At 40.7% G+C, this 22,717-nt stretch overlaps 2 protein-coding genes across 5 annotated transcripts in view; both read left to right on the forward strand.

Moving 5' to 3' along the window:
• fndc3a (fibronectin type III domain containing 3A) overlaps positions 1-8,910 on the forward strand; it is a 56,232-nt gene extending 47,322 nt beyond the window's left edge. For all 4 annotated transcript variants that reach the window (XM_087851130.1, XM_087851133.1, XM_087851132.1 and 1 more), the window contains 9 exons: positions 473-578; positions 818-993; positions 1,143-1,256; positions 1,339-1,488; positions 2,115-2,461; positions 3,013-3,222; positions 3,517-3,683; positions 5,297-5,421; positions 6,374-8,910. In XM_087851130.1, the coding sequence (XP_087707256.1) occupies positions 473-578; positions 818-993; positions 1,143-1,256; positions 1,339-1,488; positions 2,115-2,461; positions 3,013-3,222; positions 3,517-3,683; positions 5,297-5,421; positions 6,374-6,697 (1,719 nt within the window). In that variant the 3' untranslated portion in view covers positions 6,698-8,910. The remainder of the gene's footprint in view (positions 1-472; positions 579-817; positions 994-1,142; positions 1,257-1,338; positions 1,489-2,114; positions 2,462-3,012; positions 3,223-3,516; positions 3,684-5,296; positions 5,422-6,373) is intronic.
• A 2,776-nt stretch (positions 8,911-11,686) lies between these two features.
• Positions 11,687-16,099, forward strand: mlnr (motilin receptor). The gene is made up of 3 exons (XM_035910218.2): positions 11,687-11,757; positions 12,099-12,920; positions 15,792-16,099. Exons 2-3 carry the CDS (start codon positions 12,155-12,157, stop codon positions 16,097-16,099), a joined length of 1,074 nt encoding a protein of 357 aa, XP_035766111.2. The 5' UTR covers positions 11,687-11,757; positions 12,099-12,154.
• The last annotated feature ends 6,618 nt before the right edge of the window (positions 16,100-22,717 follow it).

The following is a 22,717-nucleotide window of genomic DNA, read 5'->3' on the forward strand; positions in this document are numbered from 1 at the left end:
ACCCTCCCTGCATGTGTCAGAGAATGTTTTTCTTAATTAGTTCAGTTCACAGACGCTCTTCATTAATTTCTTCATCAGCTGTTTGTGCATGCATTTATTCAAGATGGAGCTGGTAAAGAAACATGAGTCATGGTGGCGAATTCCTGCTTTTTGGTGCAGCGCAATGTGACATAACACTCACATGGGCTTTTTTTTTTTTTTCTTTTGTCACAGAAGTTGAGTGTATAATTCACTTGTGAGGCAGTATGTCTAACTTTACCCATAAAGACAGCGTATTTTTCTGTATGCTCGTGTCCTTTGATCGATGCATTCACACTCGGTCTCCTCTCCGGACTGCTGTAGCCTGAGTCGGTCTGATAAGCCGGTGAAAATGACAATCTGTGTCCTGTGTGCTTTGTAAGAGGAGAGAGTCAAGAGTGTGAAATTGTTATTAACTGTGGGTCTTAATTGGTGTGTTGTCTTTACTTGCAAGCTGTCAGAGACCCTGCAGGTCCAGACTCCCGCAGTGCCCCCGGGGCAATGCCAGCCCCCTCGGTTGGTGGGCAAGCCCAAAGCCAGGGAGGTGCAACTGCGCTGGGGTGAGTCATTCCTCTCCAACTTAGATCTGTGTGGGATGCATCTCTGGCTTCTGTTGATGCATTTATTTGTCTTGTGAACAAACCTCAAAGCACTAATCTTTGATTGTACAGTTACTATTATTTTGCTGTTTGTGCATTTTAGCTTTGTTTATACACTGTTATTTTTCTTGGACAGTGCTTCTTTTTTTCTCCCAAAGTGTATTGATCTTTATAAATACTTGTTTGTACAAATTTCCTAGGTGTCCCTCAGGTAGACGGAGGAAGCCCGGTCTCTTGCTACAGTATAGAAATGAGCGGGCCACAGTCTGAGGAAAGCAAAGAGGTTTACCAGGGTCCAGAGCTGGACTGCTCTGTAGGAGGGTTAATGCCTGGCAAAACCTATAGTTTCCGGCTCAAGGCAGCAAACAAGGCTGGGGTGAGAGACTATTAATACTGAATAACACTGCAAGGGATTTAATTATTTTTTTCCAGTGTGCTTTGAACAGTCTCAATAAATACATTTTAAAAGTGTCATTTGGAAATTTCTGGTTGTATAAACTAGTTTTGTTCTTTTCATGTGAAAAGTTTGGCCCTCTTTCGGAGCGCTTTGAGGTTACGACTGGCCCCGGGGCCCCTGAGCAGTGCAAAGCTCCCTCCACCACATGCAAGTCCTCCAGCTGTGTTGTTGTGAGCTGGGAGGTAAGACTGGCTGCCTCAAGTAATGTGTTGAAAATTGAGTGTTGTATGCATCATCCTCATTCATTTCTTGTTTGGGATCTAGGCCCCTCCTTGTAATGGAGCTCCGGTGACAGAGTTTCGTCTGGAGTGGGGAGCAGCTGAGGGTAGCATGCAGATTTGTTATAGTGGACCAGGCCTCAGTCATGAAATGAAAGGCCTACTGCCTGCAACCAACTACTTCTGCCGGGTGCAAGTGAGTGCTTCATTATTTACGATTTTATTTCTCGATTTCTAGCCCCCCTTTTTTTCAGTCTTCACCATGGTTAAAATAAAAGTCTAAAGCAGAATTATACATCATCTTTCACTATATAAAGACTATTATGCTATCTTATGACCTTATTTAAGTGTGATATATTCTCTGAGAATCTCATAATAATCTGAAGGACTCCCAGTAAAATGAATAATTCTAACTTTAATTTAATTTGAGAACATAAAACTGACTAGGCCAGCACAGTAGGAAATAACTGAAACAGTTCTGCATCAGTTCTCTTATCCTTTGAGACACCACTTTCTGCCGGAGTGGAATAGTTCTTTTCAGTTTTTTTTGTTTTCTTTTCAATGTCAGTACTTGTAATAATTTCTGCAGCGTTACTAAATGTCATCATTTGAGGTTTTCTCCAATTTTGGGGATGTTATCATTTGGATAGTTGTTTGGTGCATTTAATTTTTAGCATATTCTTGACTGAAGAGTAAAATTGTTTACGTTTACATTGGAACTCCATCTTGTGGTCAAACGTAAATGCTGCACAGGTGTTCTTCCACACCACAAGTGGTACTTGATATCAACTTCTTGGGCGCACTCTTGTTTCTTGTTGATAGGCTGTGAACGTGGCTGGTGTGGGTCCCTTCAGCGAGGCAGTGTTTTGCCTGACGCCCTGCACTGTGCCTGCTGCTGTCAGCAACATATACGTGCTCAAAGAGTCTGAGCTGCGAAGTTACGATACTCCAGTGGATGCGGATGAAGATGAGGAAGAGGAGGAGAGTGAGTCCCGGCCACAGCCGGTCTACTCTCCGTCCACCTGCCTGGGTATTTGCTGGGACCCTCCATGCGATCACGGCTCTGAGATCAATTCCTACCTGATTGACATCGGAGAGCGACAACCTATCGTTGTTGGTCCGGTCACCAAACACGTCATCCAAAATCTACAGCCTGACACCAGCTACAGGTTGGTGCAAGTTTTAAAGGTAGCATCGTAGTTATGCTACACCACTAAGAACCTTCCAGATGTAAGGCAGAAAGAGCCGTTTTTAAATTATGTCTCAGTGCTCATGCGGAATAACATGTGATACAAATTGGACACGCCACGCTTTTAGATTCAGTTGGTCTGTGATGCTTTGTTCCAAAAGATGTCAAAGGGGACAACTTGGGCAGATGTAATTGGTTACATCTGTAAACCTTGTCTATTGTGAAGAGGGCTGGCAACTGTTTAGAAAGCAGTTGGGTTCCAGACAAGACATCAAACATTTTTTTGTTGGCTGGATATTTGAATGCGTTTTATTATTCTAAACGAGACAGAAATACTGACAGATTTCATGGATTAACATTTTAAGAGGGACTGAGATGAATGAATTTGTTGTCAACTTTTAGTGAATTTGTACAGAAAATATAAAATCAAGGACATAAAGGTCCTCTGGTTGTCAGTGCAGTGTTTTACGACACCTTTCCAGCTCTCTGGTGTCATGTCTTCTTCTTCTTCTTCTTCTTCTTCTTCTTCAGGATTCGAATCCAAGCCCTTAATAGCCTGGGAGCAGGCCCCTTTAGTCACACCTTTAAGCTGAAGACAAAGCCCCTGCCCCCACAGCCCCCCCGCCTGGAGTGCACCGCCTTCAGCCACCAGACCCTCAGGCTCAAGTGGGGTGACGGCCCAGCCAAAGCCACCTCAGATGCCCTTCAGTATCAGCTGCACATGGGGGACAAGAATGGCAGGTTAGTCGGTCATTATTCAGGTGGGAGAAAGCGATCTGACAAGAGATTAACCAATAAGAAGGGAGACTGGAGTTTGAGCAATAGCTGCAGATAACTGTATTCAGGAGGGCGGGGTGATTGAAAATAAAGCAGCAGACAAATTGCCTTGGAAGCAGAAGGAGACAGGAGCTGATGATATGCCTTTTGCCACTCTGTACTTTCAGATAGAGAAGTCACTCATGCCATTTGCTTTTTCTAATATTTATCCTTTGCTCATTAAATCCTTTCTCTTTTTCCATGTTCCTGTCATTGCAGATTTATATCCTTGTATAAAGGACCATGCCACACACACAAAGTCCAGAGGCTTAATGAGTCTACCTCTTACACGTTCCGCATCCAGGCCTTTAATGAGGCGGGCGAAGGGCCCTTCTCCAATGTTTACACATTCACTACCCCACGTTCTCCTCCAGCTCCTCTGAAAGGTACAGTGCCACATTTTTTTCTTTCTCTGCCTGTCCTAAGCATTAAACAGTTCCTACTATCTTTACAGACACTCACTGCTTGACACTGTGTGCTCATCCTTTAACCTGAGGTGACCCAAACTTGACTTGCATTTGAGTTAGACCAAACTGCCAGAGATTCACTCGCCTGCTCTCATCAAAAGTCGTGTAGATCAGCTCTGTGGTCTGGTCTCTGCCAGCCTCTGCAGAGCCTCTTTTGATCCTACGCGTTGAAGTCAGTAATGAGGATGTAGGCTTTATTCTCAGTGCAGCACCTCTTTTGAATCAAGCAGTCATGTGCCAGATTGTCAGTGTTACTCAACACTGCTGGTCTCCCCACACAGTGAAGTGGACTCTCAAATATAGACAGTTTGAATTTAGACAAGCCATTTCAGCATTGAGTTTAACGTCTGATATCACAAAGGCACAAAAGACTAAAATGCTACTTGCTGCTCCATCTCTTCATGCATTACCAGGCCACTTTCAGCCAGTCCAGTACAACCACGTATTTTTATTGTTTTTGCTCAAATTGCCACCTACCTAAGCAAGAGCGTGACTCACAGTTAGGTACTCTGCTAATGGGGAACAGTCACATTAAGTTCTCTAAAATGCTCTTTTTTTTTATCCATCAGCTTGAGTCACTGTTCATATAAAAGCAAGTACTCTTGTATTAAAGCTAGGAGTGTCTGAAGGAGCTCCATTTTCAGAAATCCCCCAAAGCTCGCATTCAAAGTGGGAGTTTACTTCATGTTTGAAAAGTGTTTGGGAACTTTGATGTCTCTTACTATTTTGTCAACAAAGCTACATCCCGTTATTTTGTAGAATACGCATTATGGGTTCACTTCAAATGGTGTTTTGGTTACTTTAATCCAGAGAAGCCTTTTTACACATCTCCCTTGCAGTAATGTACCACCCTTCAAAGGGAATCGAAGATAAATAGCAGTTCAGTTTACCTGTGTTTAAATGAAGCCATTTTAGCCTGGATATAACCACCGGTAGCGTTTTAGATGTTGAGTAGCCAGAATTGACCATGTTTGGATCAGAGGGAGGACTTGGATCAGTTTGCAAAGCAGGCTACTGTTATAAACGGTGCTAATTGCAAACACACATGGCTGCTAACTAGTGTTAAGTAACACACTAATAAAATACCAGATTTTAATCTTCAAAACTCAAGTGCAATTTGATGCAGACTTCTTGGACAGGCACACAGCAAGACTGCATTGATTGATTATTGGTTAGATATTTCACTCACATTAAAGTTGCCATCAAGGGGAAACTGTCAGGCTCTAAAGAATGTATTTGCTGGCCATTCAACATGGGAGTCCATGTGGATTGACTGCAGTGTTTAATATTTTAGCACTGGCCTAATTTTTTTGATGCAGAGGGTGTTGCATAGGTCTACATGTGTGTACCTTTCTAATGCTGTCAGTGATGTTGTGTTGTTTTTGATGTTGTTGGGTTTTTTTTTTTTTTTGTTTGTTTTTTTACATTTCTATTAGTCTGTTTTAAAGCAGTTAAATAAGTAGTCGCCTGTATTGCTTGTCTTCATCACAGCTCATTGTTTTCTCTCTTTCATTTCCAACCTCACCCTCCAGCCCCTAAAGTGGAGCGTCTGGATGATAACTCCTGCGAAGTCACGTGGGAGGCCCTGCCGCCTATGAAGGGGGACCCAGTAATCTACAGCTTGCAGTGTATGATAGGAAATTCAGATTTTAAACAGGTACAGATGTTGTTGTGTTAAGGTTTCCTACCCCTCCTTTGTGTTTTATGTCCTTCTGTGTTACCTTCATGTGACCCACCATTCATCACAGTGGCCTTTTTCTATGCAGAGTGGGATACAGATGGATCCCAGGGCCTTGATGCTTTTGCTGTGGCTTTGCAGCACTCTGTATTACTCACTGCTGCTTTAAATTGCCCATTACGCAAAGGTCATTGATCCATGAGGTATATCAGGTGTCTAACCCCTGCCACCACATTCATCCCTCTCAATGGCCTGTGGCCATGTTAACATGAAATAATGGTCTCTGCAGGCTTATGCTAATCGCACCACATCATATATGGCAATTGAATCGGGAAGCTGAAATATATGGCTACCACCCCCTTTGTTTCCCTCTTTGTCAGTCTTGATGGCTTGGATTCAAAGCCCATATTTAAGAAAGTAATTTTTGTATCACTGCTAGTTTGACATCCAGTATTTAAATAACACTGCTCATATCCCCCTTCTGCTGTAATTTTGTGTGCAATTGTTTTTGATTTTGATTTTATGTGGTGGGCTTAATTAAAGTTTAGGCTTCAAATGAAATATTTGTTCACTCATTAAAGAGAATCAAAGAAAGTGTCACTACGGCAACCAAGCAGATCAGGTTCACGAGGTCCTCTAAAAACTTGTGGGTGTGTCAGCTGGACAGACGGCTGAGGCAGATGGCTTTCCACGTCTTCCAAGGCGGAAAAACAGGACAAGTCTAATGAAAAAAATCAAAAATACTCTGTCAATTGGAAAAATAATAAAAGTTAAAAGAGATACAAGTGTATTTTCATTATTTCTGTCACTGAAGTTACTCAGAAGCAGTAAGAGAGATGAATTTTCATCTTCGTTGGTCAGTACAGCTTCTTTAAATGTTTTCTGTAATTTTATATACTATTTTTAATCTCTTCCTCTCTCCTGTTCTCAGGCTTACAAAGGCGCTGCCACAACCTTCCATGTTCAGAACCTGCAGCCCAACAGTGACTATCGTTTCCGAGTATGCGCTATCAGGCAGTGCCAGGACGCTCCGGAGCTGAGCGGTCCCTACAGCCCCACGGTGACCCTCTCCTCCCAGCGGAATGATGCGGCGCTGGCCGGCAGCGCGGTCAGCTCAGGATCCAGGATCGGCACAGAGTCCACCCGAGCCAGACAGAGCCTGAGCGACGAGCAGTGCGCTTTCCTCATCCTCATGGTTTTTGCCGTCATCGCCATCCTCATCGCTTTTGTCATCCAATACTTTGTCATCAAATGAGCAGTCTGCACCCCCCAGCTTCAGGGTTATAGCTTTACTCTTCCCTGCCCCTCTGTCTCTCTGTTGTTTTGTATCCTTTATTTTGTACTTACTATTCTCCAGTTTCAACGGAGTAATTGCATTAGCCGAACTGGGGCGCAGCAGGAGGATGGGCGGGTGAGTGGGCGCTAAATGGAAGTTATAAATTGAGGATGTAACGTCTCATTTGGCACCTGTGATACCGTCCTGACTCTCCTTCCTCTGTCTCCCCGCCCCAAGGTTGTGGTATCTGTTGAGTCCAAATGCCTAATCCATCACGATTAGCTTCCTGTGCAAAAGGAACTCAGAAAGCATAGGGATAGGGTTTGCTTTGGGGAAGGGCTGGGGAGAAGTGGCGCATATATATAAAAATGTATAGAAATAGTCATTATTTATATTTCCATTTAAGTGTCCAGTAAGAAACAGTTTTTTGATAGATGTGTTCCAAAAATAGTCTGTAGGTGTAAACCTATGTGCTATTTGATCCTGGGACCTGGTGGGCCAGTGTTTGCACAGTGAGGTGTGTCCAGATGTGTTTACTGTATGTAGTTTGTGCCACTGCGGTACACGGCTGGGAGGGCCTCAGGGCCACACGAAGGGACGTGATTCCCCATGCTGGAGTTTGTTCGAGAAGTCTAGGGAAAGAAGAATCTGAAGAGTTAACCTTGTTCACATTAGTAGGACGTTCATTTAGCACTTTCCAACCTTTTTGATGTTCAGAATGTTTAAGGATGCAAAAATGACTGGAGAAATGTTAGTATATTTTTGTACAGTGAAGACACAAGGATCTGTAAGTTTGAGGGAAAAAAATGCTCAGTATAAAGTTAGAAAACAAAAACCAAACTAACAGTGAATTCTAATTATTTTTACTATCATATAGTTATACTGTAGCTTGTTTTTACAATCATGCAGCTGCTTTACTCTGAGATATTGTTGTTCAGCACAAAAAATGTATGCTTTCTCATATGTTCTGTTTTATTTCGTTCTCCCCGGTAATTGATTTTGCACCTTAGTGAAAGAAAACCTAGACTGACTGCGTCTTGGTCTTGTGATGCATTTTATAGAACACACTTTGAGATTGTGAAAGCCCTTCATGTGTTTTGGGTGTTTTTAAAAGTTGTTGAATCACATGACGTGTCACTGAAACAGCTAATCAGCAAAAATGAAAAAATGAAATAAATTAAAAAAAAGGATTTAAAAAAAGAAAACCAGAGGGAAAAATATCACAAGTTGTTTCAGAGGCCTTAATTGGAGAGGAAAAAAACTTTGGGAGATTTTTTTTTTCTTTCTTAATTTCTCTTCAGTTCTTATGGGTTTTTTTTAGTGTTAGAAAACACTACAATGTGTTTCATTTTACTTTTGCAAAATTCATTTGGTGTTTAGTAAACATGTATAATCATGAGAGAAATGGAAAGTAGTTGTATGTATTAAATTTATTTTGGTTTCTTTTTTTTCAAGTCATACATGTGTGAAGTATATTTTTTTATGATATTGAAGTAATATAAGTTAATACTCTCCAGAACATTAAAAGAAGAAAAAAAATCCTGTCATGAATCATTGAAAGCTGAAACAAAATGTGTTATCATGTACTTCCTGTGAATCTAAATTTGCCTTTTCTCTGTGTGTTAAGTATTTGTAACAGGTTGCTAAGCTGAGTTTTCAGTGGTGATCTGGCTGTAGAGTCTAGTGATTGGTTTTGGGCAGATAACTGCTGTTGCAACTTTCAAAATGAAATGCAGGTACCTTGCAAAACATCCTGGATAATTACATGATTTGGTCCTTCAGACATTCTGCAAATGTCTCCTCTTTGTCATTTAAAAAAGAAGAAGAAGAAAAAAGATTCAAAATTCCTATTTTTGATAGCAATTGCAAAGCGTGCCATTTTAACACCTCTTCACCCGGGGGCTTACTACCTTTGGCTGGGGAGATTAACAAAATGCTACAAAAATGAGTAAAATATGCACAAAACAGACCATTTTTATGTAATTTTAATGTTTGCAGTTACCTCATACACCGTACATTCCAAAATGAAAATTTGTTATACTATACATACTACCAGACATATCACTTTACAATGTTCGTTATGGGAAAAATGTATAATCATAGATATGTATCTAAAGTGTATCTGTATAGTCATGATATCTACAAAGGATCCATGCACAATAAAAGATTTATAATTCTTTGTCCTGCTTCAAGTTTGTACACGTGAGTGTTTGATTACCTATTTGTGCACAACATGACTTTGGCAGCACTTGTTTCTGAACGACTGGTTTGTGTTTGAGGGAGGGAAAGAGCACCTCAACACCCTTCTTTATATCTCCTGATGATTATAAGAATTTGGTCAGTAAAGAACTGCTGCTTCTCTGGTGGTAAGGGTGAAAATCTAAATTTCAATGCTGTTCTAGTCACATCCAAAAAAGAAGAATTATGGGAAAAGTTATAAGGGCTATATTTAGATTGCTATACCCTCCTTAGTGGCTGAATAGTGTAGTGGTTAATACATTCACCGGTTAGAGGCCTGGATGATACACCAATCCCTAGGAGGGTTGCATCAGAAAGGACAAAAAAAAAGCCTAAACAAACGTGGATCCATCCACTGTAGCAACACCTTGTGTGTGAGCAATCAGTCGAAATAACAGCTCAGACTCCTTCTTTTGCCTTGAACTGCCTGAGTTCTTAGTGGCATCGATCCAACAAAATGCTGGAAACAATCCTCGTGAGATTTTGGCCCATTCTAACATCATCACACAGTTGGTGCAGATTTGTTGGATCTCCTATTTCAATGCATCCCAAAGGAGCTTTATTAAATTGGGGTCTGGTGACTGTGAGGCAATTTGAGTACACAAACTCCTTTTCACATTCACAAAACCAGATTCGGGTTGTTTGAGGTTTGTGACATGGCACATTGTCTCTGTGGAAACAGCCATTAGTAGATTACAGCTACACTGTGGTTATAAAGAAAAGGGCGTGCTCATCAGTGAAACTCTGGTGGGCTCTGGCATTTAAAAGATCCTCACTTGGCACTAAGGAACCCAAAATATGCCACGAAAACATTCCCCACACCATAGCACAAATTCTGACCTGAATGTTGCAGCAGAAACTAAAACGTCACCATTCGATGTTTTTCTAGCCTTTTATCATCCAGCTTTGTGAGTCTTTGTAAATTGTAGCTTTTCTGTTCTTAGCTCCTGTAGCCCATCTCCTTCAAGATGTGACACGCTGTGCATTCAGGGATGTTTTTCTGCATACTTTGGCTGTAGTAAGTGATTATTTGACTTACTGTTGCCTTCCTGTCAGCTAGAAGCAGTCTGGCCATTCTCCTCTGACCTCTGACAAGGCATTTTGCCCAGAGAGCTGCAACTGACTGCTTATACCCTCTTCTTTCTTTTATCATCCTCTGTAAACCCCAGACGTAATTGTGTGAGAAAATTCCAGTAGACCAGCAGTTTTTAAAATACAGACCAGCTCATCTGGCGCCAACAATAATGCCACATTTCAACCACTAAAATCACATTTCTCCCCTATTCAGATACTCAGTTTGAACTTTAGCACCCCAGTGCCAAAATGCATTGAGATTGTGGCATGTGATTGGCTGATTAGATGTTAACATCTCTAATGAAATGGCTGGCGACTGTATTTACAGCTAAATATAAAAAGATTAAAAGATTACAAGTTTATTAACATTCTTCAACGTCCTGATTTTTTTATGTTTATAATTCTATCGTATAAAACATCATAAGATGTAATAACAGGGACACTGAAGCTCAGTCTAGTGTGTGAAGTTGTGGGCATGGGAGACTTTTTGTTCTCTGCACAAACCTACCTAAGCAATACAACTAAAAATGGCTAATTAATGAAGGAAAGTGTGCTTACTCATCTCGGTTGCCGCATTGTGGACAAAATTGGCTGTTGTTGAAAGATGGATTGGAAACCCTTTCAAAACAAGCAAACGAGGCCTCCCTGTGACAGCGCAAACAATGATAGAGGAGAGAGCTTCACACTGACCCTTTCTTAGGTCCGACTGGTTCATCTGGTCATGGGCCAGCTCAGTGTAAACACACAAATACACCCTTATGTCAGTGTGTCTCTTTTCTGAAAGGTTCATCGAGTTGTAATGGATGTGGTGGCTGTGAACCAACAGAGCGAAGCAGCATGGGGATAAATGTTAGCTTTGAAGAAATATCAGAAAACCGGTGTTTCAGGAAGTGAAAGTATCCCTCTGCTATCATGTTTGCAATTAACTTCTGGAATGTAATTTTCCACAAGAATCAGGACAGTTCAATTCACATAGAGGTAGCAGTTTTCTAATATTCATACTTATCAGCACTCTCCAAAGCCTTGAAACGGTCTCTAAACCTTATGGATTAGTGGGACGTGGAGTCAAGAACTGAGGTCAATACCCTCTGGAGGTCACCCCAAGTTAAAGTTTTGATTCTTCTATTAAAAATCCTAACTAAGCAGAAAAGTCAAAGAAGAAAAACCCTTCGCTGTCCCTTCTTCACCTTCGTTGTTGAAGTTTAAGCCTGAGATGATACCTAACTCAGAGAAAGATGGGGCTGGTGGACAGCGGAGCAGATAAAAAACATATTTTTCAGTCACTACTTCCGAACAGCTCAGCAAACGCACATTGACTGTCACATGAATCATTGAATTAAGAGCCATTTTTATATGTTTATGTCTCGTGGGTTCATGTTCAATCCAGAATAATATCATCCTCAATTTGGGGGGGGGGGGGGGGGGGGGGGGGTTCCTTCCGTCTTTTGCCTTTTACCATCATCTGTCCTGTTGTCATTTGATTATAAAGATTACCCAGGCACACACACACAAACAACAGACGCCCACACTGTTACTCCTGGACTCCTGAGGGTGCTGTAGAGGAGGAGCTCCTTTCTTCATCACAGCTCAACCAGTTATTGAGCACCAGGACAGGCTCTGCCACTTCAATGCGAACCTCCTGCCACCGCTGCTCTCCTTCGGCTCACACAGAACCACAACAGGGACTGCAAAAAGTTTCAACTTTGAAAGATCTCTCCATTTGCAAGGTGACAGCACCAGCAAAAATTTATTTTACACCATTAAGTTTCCTTTTAAAGTTTAATGTATCGTACTAGTGGGTTTGCATGACTTACTATAACCTGCAGTGCTTTATTTATTATGTTGTTTTGCGTAAATCTTGTATTTATTTTTGTTAGAGTTTAGTTTTATATTTTTGCAATGCTTAAAATCAGTCTGCATTTTCATTACCACCAAGTGTGGCATTTTTATTATATGCAGTGAGTTTATTTATGATTTATCCAAATTCAGTATTCATATTATGTCTGCAGTAATGAAAAGTCTACAGCATTTGGTTTGGTTCTTTAACGTGAAATTTTTGTCTTGTCAGTGGGTCCCTGAAGCCAGATTTTGATCTTTACTGTGCCAGCATCTAATGAAATTGGCATGCCCTGGTCAAGACCTCATGCTGGTGGAGCAGAGGACATGGACAACATAGATGACCACCACTACGAGGGTTCCCTGTTCCCCACCTCCACCCTCATCCCTGTCACTGTCATCTGCATCCTTATTTTCATTGTCGGGGTGACAGGCAATACCATGACCATCCTCATCATCCAGCGCTTCAAGGACATGAAGACTACCACCAACCTCTATCTGTCCAGCATGGCAGTTTCTGACCTCATCATCTTCCTGTGCCTGCCGTTTGATCTGTACCGCCTGTGGAAGTATGTGCCCTGGCTTTTTGGGGAAGTCGTGTGCCGCTTATATCACTACATCTTCGAGGGCTGCACTTCGGCCACGATCCTTCACATCACGGCACTGAGCATCGAGCGCTATCTGGCCATCAGCTTCCCCCTCCGAAGCAAGGCGGCGGTGACCAGACGCAGGGTCCAGTACATCATCTTTGCCCTGTGGGGTTTCGCCTTGGTCTCTGCAGCTCCCACGCTCTTCTTGGTAGGGGTCGAGTATGACAACGAAACACACCCAGATTACAACACGGGGCAGTGCAAGCACACCAACTACGCCATCATCTCGGGACAGCTGCACATCATGCTCTGGGTGTCCACCACATACTTTTTCTGCCCAATGCTCTGCCTCATCTTTCTCTACGGCTCCATCGGGTGCAAGTTATGGAAGAGCAAAAATGACCTGCAAGGCCCCTGTGCGCTGGCCCGAGAGAGGCCACACAGGCAAACAGTCAAGATCCTGGGTGAGTAAGAACATTTCCATCAATGCAGAAAGTATATATCTCTGGTATGCTGATTCCCAGCAGAGCACGCACATTTTTACAGGTTCTAAAAGTGTCACATTTTGTACATCAGAGAGATTTTTTAAGAATTAGACAGCCACCTGTTCCAGCACTGTGACTCAGTCTCACATTTGCCATCTGCAGATAAACGTTTAAATAATAATCATCACTGATTTCGCACAAAACGGTGGCATTTAATATATTCCATGATCTTCAAATTTTGCTTTATCTGCTGTTGCTTCTACAATCTGCTTAAATTCAAGAGTAATGGCATTATTATTTTTTATATAACTTTATTTATCCACGATACAGTGACTCTTAGGATTATAAATCTATGCTGCAAGAGCATCCTCACCAAGACAGACAGACAGACAAAAACACTCCCAACCAAAACATATAAAATAAGTACATCAAAAGTGCAAAAGTGCTCGTTCAATAGTATATAAAGGTGTTTGAATTTCAATTACGGCCAACAACAGGGCAAAACAGCCTGAAGTAACTGTCTCCAAATCATTTAAAAACACCTAAATTCATTTAAATGAGACCAGCTCCTTAACTTTTTGTTGATTTTACAGCTGATTACAGGAGGAGGGAGCTGCTGTTTTTTCCAAATTCAGTGCAACCTTTCAGGACAGACAAGAAAACAAAAAACAAACAAACCCTTTTTTTCAGGAAGGCATCAGTTTATATCATCAGTCTCCCTTTTTATTGCTGCTGAGGCCAAACAGCAGACACATTGCACACGTCTGAATTCAGGTTTTCTCTTTTCCTGCCTTTGCCACAGCATTTGCCACACATGTCGGTGAACTGATTTAAAAGCCAGTAGTTTCACCTTAAAAATATATCATTTGCTCTTGTTTTACTTCTGTCTTGATCAAGAAAAAGCTGGTTCCATGTGTGCTGCTGTTGATACCAGCTGGTTAATTACTCTATTGTGTCTGGAGCTAATCACGTCCTGCCACTGCAAATATATTTGCTTTAATTTGCAGTTCTGGTAGACTGTGCAGGAAACTGTTTTACAGTTAAAGACCCGGGCCAGGCCTGTCCACATTAACTAAATGTTTAATCATGGTGTATGTATTCGGATATAAATGCTGTTCATTAGCTGAGCATACACTGTGCAGAGCTCGCGTCATCAAACACAATGCCATTTGTATCCACTGAATCCCAAATTGGACCGTCACCATGAGGGACCTGCATGAATCAGCCTTATTGGAAAATTCCATGCAAGATTCCTGCTTTTTAAAAATTTTTAACATCTCAGGAGTCTCACACTAAATCTACAATTAATGTCTTACATTTATGGATAACTGTCATTGTTAATTTAGGAATATTTAGGCCGATGTGAGCTACATCCACTTCTATTTTTATTATTGAACAAACAATCATGGTCTTCACAGAAATTGCTCCACCATTACAAGTTTATAGTCATTTATTCTGCAGGGGCTTCGTGATCAATACTGGTGACTCAGTGATTACCTCATCCACTGTTTCTGACTTTGCTCTTTGCTGGATTTGTGGCGTGTTTTCTTCTCGGCAAAGCTTTCTGCTGCATATGCGCACTAATTGGCCTGCTTACGTAAAAATGTGACTTCATTGTTGGAGCCAATTACAGTCTCCAGTCACTTCAGGGAAGAAGGAGAGAAGCTCTTTTGATTTAGCTGTAATTGCCGCTGGTCGTTAACAAATGTCAAGGGTAAGCGTAGACCACAGATCTGAGGATACTTAAAGATCCCGAAAACCAATTTTCTTAATCAGCTTCTCGTTATAAATGAGCTCAACATGAACACAATTTAATTACTCTAAGTAAGTTGGATACTATTTTTTGCCACTTCTATATTTGTGTGTACTATTTTTATTTTGGTCTTCTGAAAAAAAGGCTTTGCTGTAACACATCAGATGTATCAGTGCACCAATCTGAAATGATTGCTGCCATTCATAAAATCTGATCCAACTACTCCCACACAATGAAGCAGAGTAGCTGAGTGTTATGAGAATTTTTACTATTTTTAGAACTAAAGATGTTTTTTTCCCCCTTTTCCAATCACATATTTAAGTTTTCCTCATTCATTCACAAATATTCAAGGAGTCTATTCATACCTGCTAATATCTTCATGTCTCTTGTGTATTGGGCAGGAATCAGAAAACAAACGGAGGCATATCTGTAAAAATAATTAACTAATAAACGCTGAAACTCTCTACCCACCCGGATACCAAAACAGATAATGTGCCAATGTGCTTTTTTTGTTGCCTTATTTTTTACTAAAGAAACACTGGATGCATATCTGAAGCAACGTTTTACAACACTCGTCTGGAACGCTCGGTTATGTGCTGAGACTTATGGAGACCCATAATGCTTCAGTAATGTTATGGCAAATTAAGTCATTAACGCTTGCCTGCGTATTGACCTCATCATCAGGACAAAACAGGAAGTTAGACTGCTGTATATAAATTAGTGTAAAATAAATCAGTATAACGTCAACAAAAATGTTTTTAACTGGTTTTTAAAGGAGTCCACAGTCAGCTAAAAATAACTGTAATAGGAGACAGTTCCTTAGTGCCATCTCAGTGCTCTATCATCCCCAGTCTTCAATCTTGTACCCGAACAACCAGCAGATTTTGAGCCAGTGATCGAAGACTACGAGAAGCAGGGTGCTTGATAAGAAGCTGGGATAAATAGTCTGAAGCATGGCCATTTAGTGCTCTATATGTGAAAAAACACAAAAAAACCCACATAAGCTGCTTCCTCAGCTTGCTGCACAGACAATGAGAGCGATACCTGTCTGCTTATATAACTTTTATCAAACTAATTTATCAAACTTTCCCTCTCAGTGGTGGTGGTGCTGGCCTTCATCATCTGCTGGCTGCCGTACCACATCGGCAGAAACCTCTTCGCCCAGGTGGACGACTACGAAACAGCCATGCTGAGCCAGAACTTCAACATGGCCTCCATGGTTCTCTGCTACCTTAGCGCCTCCATCAACCCCGTCGTCTATAACCTGATGTCTCGGAAGTACAGGGCCGCGGCCAAGCGGCTCTTCCTGCTGCACCAGCGGCCCAGGCAAGCCCGCTGTGGCCAGAGACAGCTCTGCGTAATAGATCACATCTCCACCCTGAACGAAAGCCTTACAGGAGTCTGAGAGGAGTCAACACATAATGAGCACTCACAAGCTTGTTTGACTTCACTGCCAGGGGGGAATCTGCAGGTCTCTTTAAAGTTCAGGGGGTTAGGAGTCGAGAAGGCTCGTAGAGGAGAAATGCTCTGTTTTTTTTTTCATGGTGGAGGCGGGGGGGGGGGGGGGGGGGGGGGGGGGGGGGGCACATGATGATGATGGTCTGCCATGTCGCATTATCATTTTTGTCAATTTACAGTCCACTTGCAATCTTCCTGCCTTAGTCATACGCCCCTCATGCAGAAGTATTTACCTCTGCATTGTGCGCTGCTACACGTTTTTCCCAGCTCTTTATTACACACATCACTTCAGCTCACAAGTACCGAGTAATCTCTCTTTGTTAATGACCAATGAAGGTTGCCACATCTGAATGTTCATGTGAAATTTTTCATTGTAGCCAACTATAGTCTGCTGTAAGATTTGTTTAATCAATGGTGAGTAACTGTTATCTTAATAAAAAAACAACAACAAAAACACAAAAAATGAAACCTATTAGCTGAGGGCTATTAGATGAGCAGATGTGTGTGTGTGTGTGTGTGTGTGTGTTAATGGAGCATACATTTGATAAAAGCAGATTAGTATGAAAATGGGGCACTTGCTGTCTGTGTGTGTGATACCACCTGAGCCTTGAGGCTTTGGGTCTGTATACGTGCCGGTCATCACATGTAAGATGACATGGCTATTATATTAAATGGACCCTGAGTTAGATTTACACTGGCAGGCAATGTCCCCACATCACCATATTCAAAGTAATGGCTGCTCTAAGTGCATTTCAAAGAGGAAAAAAAGATATTAGGTTGTCAGCAGTAGCGGAGCTTATTGCTTTTATTGCTTCCACTTGCATAATCTTGCCACTTTGTACAATTCTTCTTGGGGTTTTGGATTAGAAATGGCACACTTTTGTACCTCATACTCTGCGGAAAGAAAGGTAATGTCAAAGTTATATATTTCAACCTGAACAATGTCTTAAGCATAAAATAAACCCATTTTTATTCTTAGCTCTGTCTATCATACATCTTGTTCTCTAAAAGGAACTGTCATGATTTCGCCTATGAATCATCGGCCCTCGGTTTGTACAAATACAAAGAGACATAGTCGCTGTGGGCTGACTCATCCCCATGACACTTTTTTTTTTTTCAGAGAACCATTCATCTTTTAACCAGAGGAGCTGAAGCTGAACGACCTTATATCGCACAGACCATCGTGCCATCACCTGGGGAAAGATCAACAAGAGGCGCAGCTCCTCTGTCGGTTATTTTCTTTACTGATAATGAAGAGAGTCGATGTGAGTGGTTTGTTTGGAGCTGTCAACACCTCCCCGTGGCGTTCTTTACACCGCCTCGAATCACTCACAGACATATACAATCTCTTTGTTCTGATTCCACTTTTAAGGCCGCGATGTCTACTTCATCAGCAAACCTCGAACATTGTGCAAATATGTAAGTAGGGATTTGTCTGAACGGTTAATACAGAATAATACCTGACGTTTCTTCTTTAAGTAGAAATGAGATCACATTTTTATAGCACTTTTATAGTCATAGTGACCTCTCAAAGCCACATCCAGCCATCCACACAGCATTTCATTCCATGTACTTTTTCAATTCAATTCAATTTTTTTTTTATAGCACCAAATCACAGCAGTTGCCTCAAGGTGCTTCATAATGTGAGGTAAAGACTCTAGAATAATACAAAGAAAACCCTAACAATCATATCACTCCCTATAAGCAAACACCTTGGCGACAGTGGGAAGGAAAAACTCTTAACAGAAAGAAGCCGGCAGCAGAAATAGACTCGGCACGCTGTGGAAGAGAGCCAGAGATGAAATAATAACTAATAATTGATGCAGAGAGGTGTATAAACACCTATAAATGACTGAAGAAGAAACACTCAATGGATCATGTGAATCCCCCAGCAACCTAGACCTAATACTGTGTAATACTGTGTAGGATTCATGGTCACCTGATCCAGTCCTAACGATATGATTTATCAAAATGGAAAGTTTTAAGCCTAATCTTAAAAGTAGAGAGGGTGTCTGTATCCCAAATTTAAACTGGAGGCTGGTGCAACACAAGATGGACCCGAAAGCTGAAGGCACTGCCTCCCATTCTACCTTTACATACCCTAGAAACCACAAATAAGCCCGCAGCCTGAGAGAAAAGTGCTCTAATGGGGTGATATGGTACTATAAGGTCATTAAGATAAGATGGGGCCTGATTACTCAAGACCTTGTATGTGAGGAGGAGCAGGATTTTAAAATTGATTCTGGACTTAACACGGAGCCAATATAGGAGAAATATGCTCTCTCTTTCTAGTCCCTGTCTGTTGGCTTTTCAGGGAGTTTTTAGGGCATCCTGGTAATAACGAATTACAGCAGCCTAAATGCATTTTTCTGTCTCAAATGGTAAAAGGTAAGGACCAGTAATTTAACAGAACACTCAAGTATATTTTAAACATCTATTTTCGATTTAGAATGACAAATTAAGCTATCATCTATATCTTTGGACTGTCAGAGGAAACCAGAGCAACCCCTGATGAAAGGTAAAACTCGATGTTGCATGCTGTACGGGGAATCTGCCTCATTTGTAATTTGCAATTTCATGATACCAGTGACAGACATCATTTAAGGTAGTTTCCACCAGAAGGGGGAGCCAGAATATACTGCTCTTCAGACAGACAGTGTGTGAAAGCTATATGCAATTTCCAGCAATTTCCTGAGATTTAGATGGCTCTAAACTACATAAACAATGTTGTTTGAGTTAAGGGCTCCTGGTTTCCACCTTCGCCCTGTAAGAAATCTTTATCAGCTTCCCTTTTTACCTCATTTCCACAAATTATCAGCAATGCATTCACTTCCTGTTTGGCTCCCTATGCCTACTGACCTTTGCATGTGGCTACAGGAAAGCTGTGCAAAAATGGAGATTATTTAGGAGCAGGCTCTGCAGGACTAGTCTTTCCACAAAGCCTGCAGGGGCTCATTATCTTTCCTTCTGGCTTCATTCCTAGGTAGACTGCTCTCTAATGCCATCTCTTTTTCTCCATGCGCCTCCCCAAAGAGAAAGCTTTTGCCACCCCAAGCTGGCTGTGAGGTCAATCATCTGGACCCAAAAAATGTTCTCTCTGAAAGCTGCTATAATGGAGAGCCGAGGGAATTTGGTGACCAACAGTATTCTCGGGTGTTAGTCATTTTATCTTGTGTGAACATAAAAGCCTGAAATGGCTCGGGTAATTCAACCATTCACAATCATGTTTTGCTGCCATGACGAGCCAGACGGGTGGCAGTGCTACCCTCGTGCTCTTGTTGTCACAGCTGGGTGACAGTAACACAACAAACACAAATACGACTTTCCCTTTTACAAACCACCAAGCACTCCCACGGCGCTTTAATGGCAGCGATAACGAACCTTAATTTACTAATCACCTCATCTTCTAAAGCCTTTTGTAAACAGCCACCACTGTGTAATGAGCCATGTTCCATACAGAAGAGTCAATACTCCCCTTCTTTCTACAAATTAGGGTAGTTTCCTGCAATTTAGAGGCTGCAATTTTATAGACTTATAGACTTGATGTCTATTTAAGTGTCTAAAAAGTATTCAACATTTGGTCAACTGGGAGACTTTAGAGCACGGGTGTGAAATATGCCAGAAAATCTAATTCAGCCCACTTTACGGTGCTGCAAAATAGTATCATTTATTTTAACAAACTGCACTGATGTTCCTGGGGCGCAGGGGTTAATGTGGGATTTAGCAGGTGTGATAACCTTAAGATGAGACGGAGCCGTGCAATGTAAGGAAAATAATTATTTAGGAATAAGTCACATACCAGTTTGCTTTGTGAGCTCCAGTAGATTTTTGTGTACATGCTGTGATCAGCTGACCTGTGCTGCTACTCTGACATTTGTGGCTTTAACTAATTAAATAAAAAAATATATAGGCCAATATATCAACTATTTCCACCCCCTACACTACTATAAAGCTCATATAAAAAGTAGAATTAAGTGGGTGAATCTAATCAGCATCATCTCCTTAAATATAAAGAGATGTCTCCTGCCACCCTTGATGTAACCTAATACACTAGATGTAAGTAGTCAAACATAATGCAGTACTTTAAACTCAATCACAATATAGCAAACTAACCAGCCTGTACTAAACTGCACAGCATTTTCATGCAACCTCTGAATTTCTTGTTTTACAAGACATATTGCAAAAACAGTCTGCAACGCATCAGATTCAGCATCTTATTTAAAAATTTGAAGCTGACTCAGAACATTACACGCAAGACTCCTTTACTAAGCATTATTTATCTTTGAAAATAATTTCTCAACTTCCTCTCTTGCTGATTTTTGAGCTGTTTGAAAAGTTGCATTTGAAATTAGTTAAAAAAAGGTGTAATGTCTAAATAACTACAGATGCTCCTCTTCTGGAGTTAGTTAGATGTTTCAATACCGTCATTGCAACTTGAACTATATCTGGACTATGAACACATCAAGAGGAGGGGAAGGAAAAGGGATATGCTGAGGATTTGAGTGGTCAAAAAGTGATTGCTGATATTTGTATGTGCTCTTTATGATCTCTTAACATCCTTGTTTAGATTGGTAAACAGCGCATAGACAAAATGATTTTACAAAGGCGTTATATTTAAAATAAAGTGAAGTGCTATATAAAGATTTAAAATATCATGTCACGCATGACCTTTGATTTTCAAGGCCAAAATATTGATCTGAAGGTCAAAGTGATAGTAATGCTATATAGAGCTATTTTATGCCATTGTTTGTTTTGACAATACACAGGCATATAGGAAATTATATATGTGGATTCTAAATATCACATTATTTTATTGTGACTTTGTTATGTACATTACAGTAACCAGTTATAATAACAATGAAATGAATGCTGCAAATGTACCATCTCTACATAAATAAGAACTAATAAAATGCATATTGAAATAGAGTTTCAACAATGCAAATAACAGAAGCCAAAAGTGTGAACGAAAACACAATGAATGTAATACTGTTCCCTTAAAGAGTAGATACTGCCTAAAGAGTGAGCTGCCTCGGTGGAGGTTAGCGTGCTCGGAGTGCTTATTGCTCTTTTTGTAAATATAAACAATACCATAACTAATTATGTAAAACTTCTATATATCCCTTGTGCATGATAGAGATGCAGGGACAAGATAAATGATGTTACAGGCTTGTGGGACGAGTTTTGTACAGGCTATAGTGTCACAGGGCTTATACGCAACGCATAAATATAAGAAACATTTTCATGCTTATTATTTGGTTTTAAAAGTACAAATAAAATAATAACCTTAAATAAACGTTCACTTATTTTTCAATTGTTCCATTCTTCTTTATGTCTTTACAGTTGATTTAGAAAGCTCTGCACACCTGAATCAATGACAGATGCATAATTCTAACAATTCTACAACTCGTCAAACTGTATTTTGACTATTTGACAGCTGAACATAAAGATGTATCTAAACTCTAAAACCATCTATCCATCACACTTCACTAAAACAGAATGAATGACAATGACCGTGAGTTTCATATCATGTATCAAATTTTGCATGGCCAAAAAAAGCGCAAAATTCCCATAAAGCATTTACAGTTCAACAGTGTGAACCCTTTGAGTGACTGACCTGTCTTCATTCAGGCCACAGACAGGATAGTAGAGTTACTTCTATATATTTTATAAGACTCCAAATGAGCCAACAGATAAAAAATGAGCTGACGGTAGTGTAAGTTACTAGCTGTGAGTATCTGTGACTTACATTATAGAAAAAAGAAATGGTAATTCTTCGCATTGTCAAGAAAACATAAGATATGCAAACACGTTGAACGAATTTCAAATGTCCACATTTAAAGCTAGAAATGACCCCCAAACACCACCCTTTTAATTAAAGATATTAAAATTTGTTTTCAAGTTTGTCACATTGTTCTAATTAGTTGTCAAGTTAACTTTTAGACACCCTGCAGGATATTTACACCAAATGAAGCAACCATTAAATAGCAAAGTGCATGTGGTATAATGAGACATTTGTCAGGATACTGTGGGAGAACCACCTACAGCAAGGAACTGAACTCTACCCAAACATGTTTCTTATGCACAGCAAAAATACATACCACCCACCTGATTACCAGCGCAGCTTAACCACATCAAAATAAAGAAAAACAACACCAGATCCGCGACAACGTTGTCTTCAAAATAAAGGCTTTAAATGGGTAATTCTCACCAATAAAATAGTGCATGTACTCCATTTTCAAGAAAAACTATATTTATGATCTAAAAGAGTAAATAAATAAGTTTACTCATTTGGCAGATAATATGCTGCTGTTGTGACGTAAGGGATTGAAACGTACAGTTTGGCTCGCTTGTCACAGCAACTCTTAGCTGCCATGTGGCAAAAGCAAACGATTGCCCCCCAAGATTAAAGCTGTCGCCTTGTGGAACTAAATGGTAAGTTCATTTCTCTGAATAAAACATCTATTAGTATGTCCATAGCAAAATTTATTTTGGGATTTCTGCTTCATTTGTAATAGCAGCTGCCAAACCTGCAAGACAAAAGTAATTTTGAGTGAAGGCAAAGTGC

Source organism: Neolamprologus brichardi, chromosome 14 (genome assembly GCF_056152115.1).
Source record: "Neolamprologus brichardi isolate AB-2024 chromosome 14, ASM5615211v1, whole genome shotgun sequence".
NCBI classification, from domain to species: Eukaryota; Metazoa; Chordata; class Actinopteri; order Cichliformes; family Cichlidae; genus Neolamprologus; species Neolamprologus brichardi.

Coding starts and splice junctions, on each gene's coding strand:
- mlnr (XM_035910218.2), top strand. CDS start 12,155: ATGCCCTGGTCAAGACCTCATGCTGGTGGAGCAGAGGACATGGACAAC. Junction 12,921..15,791: donor GCAAACAGTCAAGATCCTGG/GTGAGTAAGAAC, acceptor TTTCCCTCTCAG/TGGTGGTGGTGCTGGCCTTC.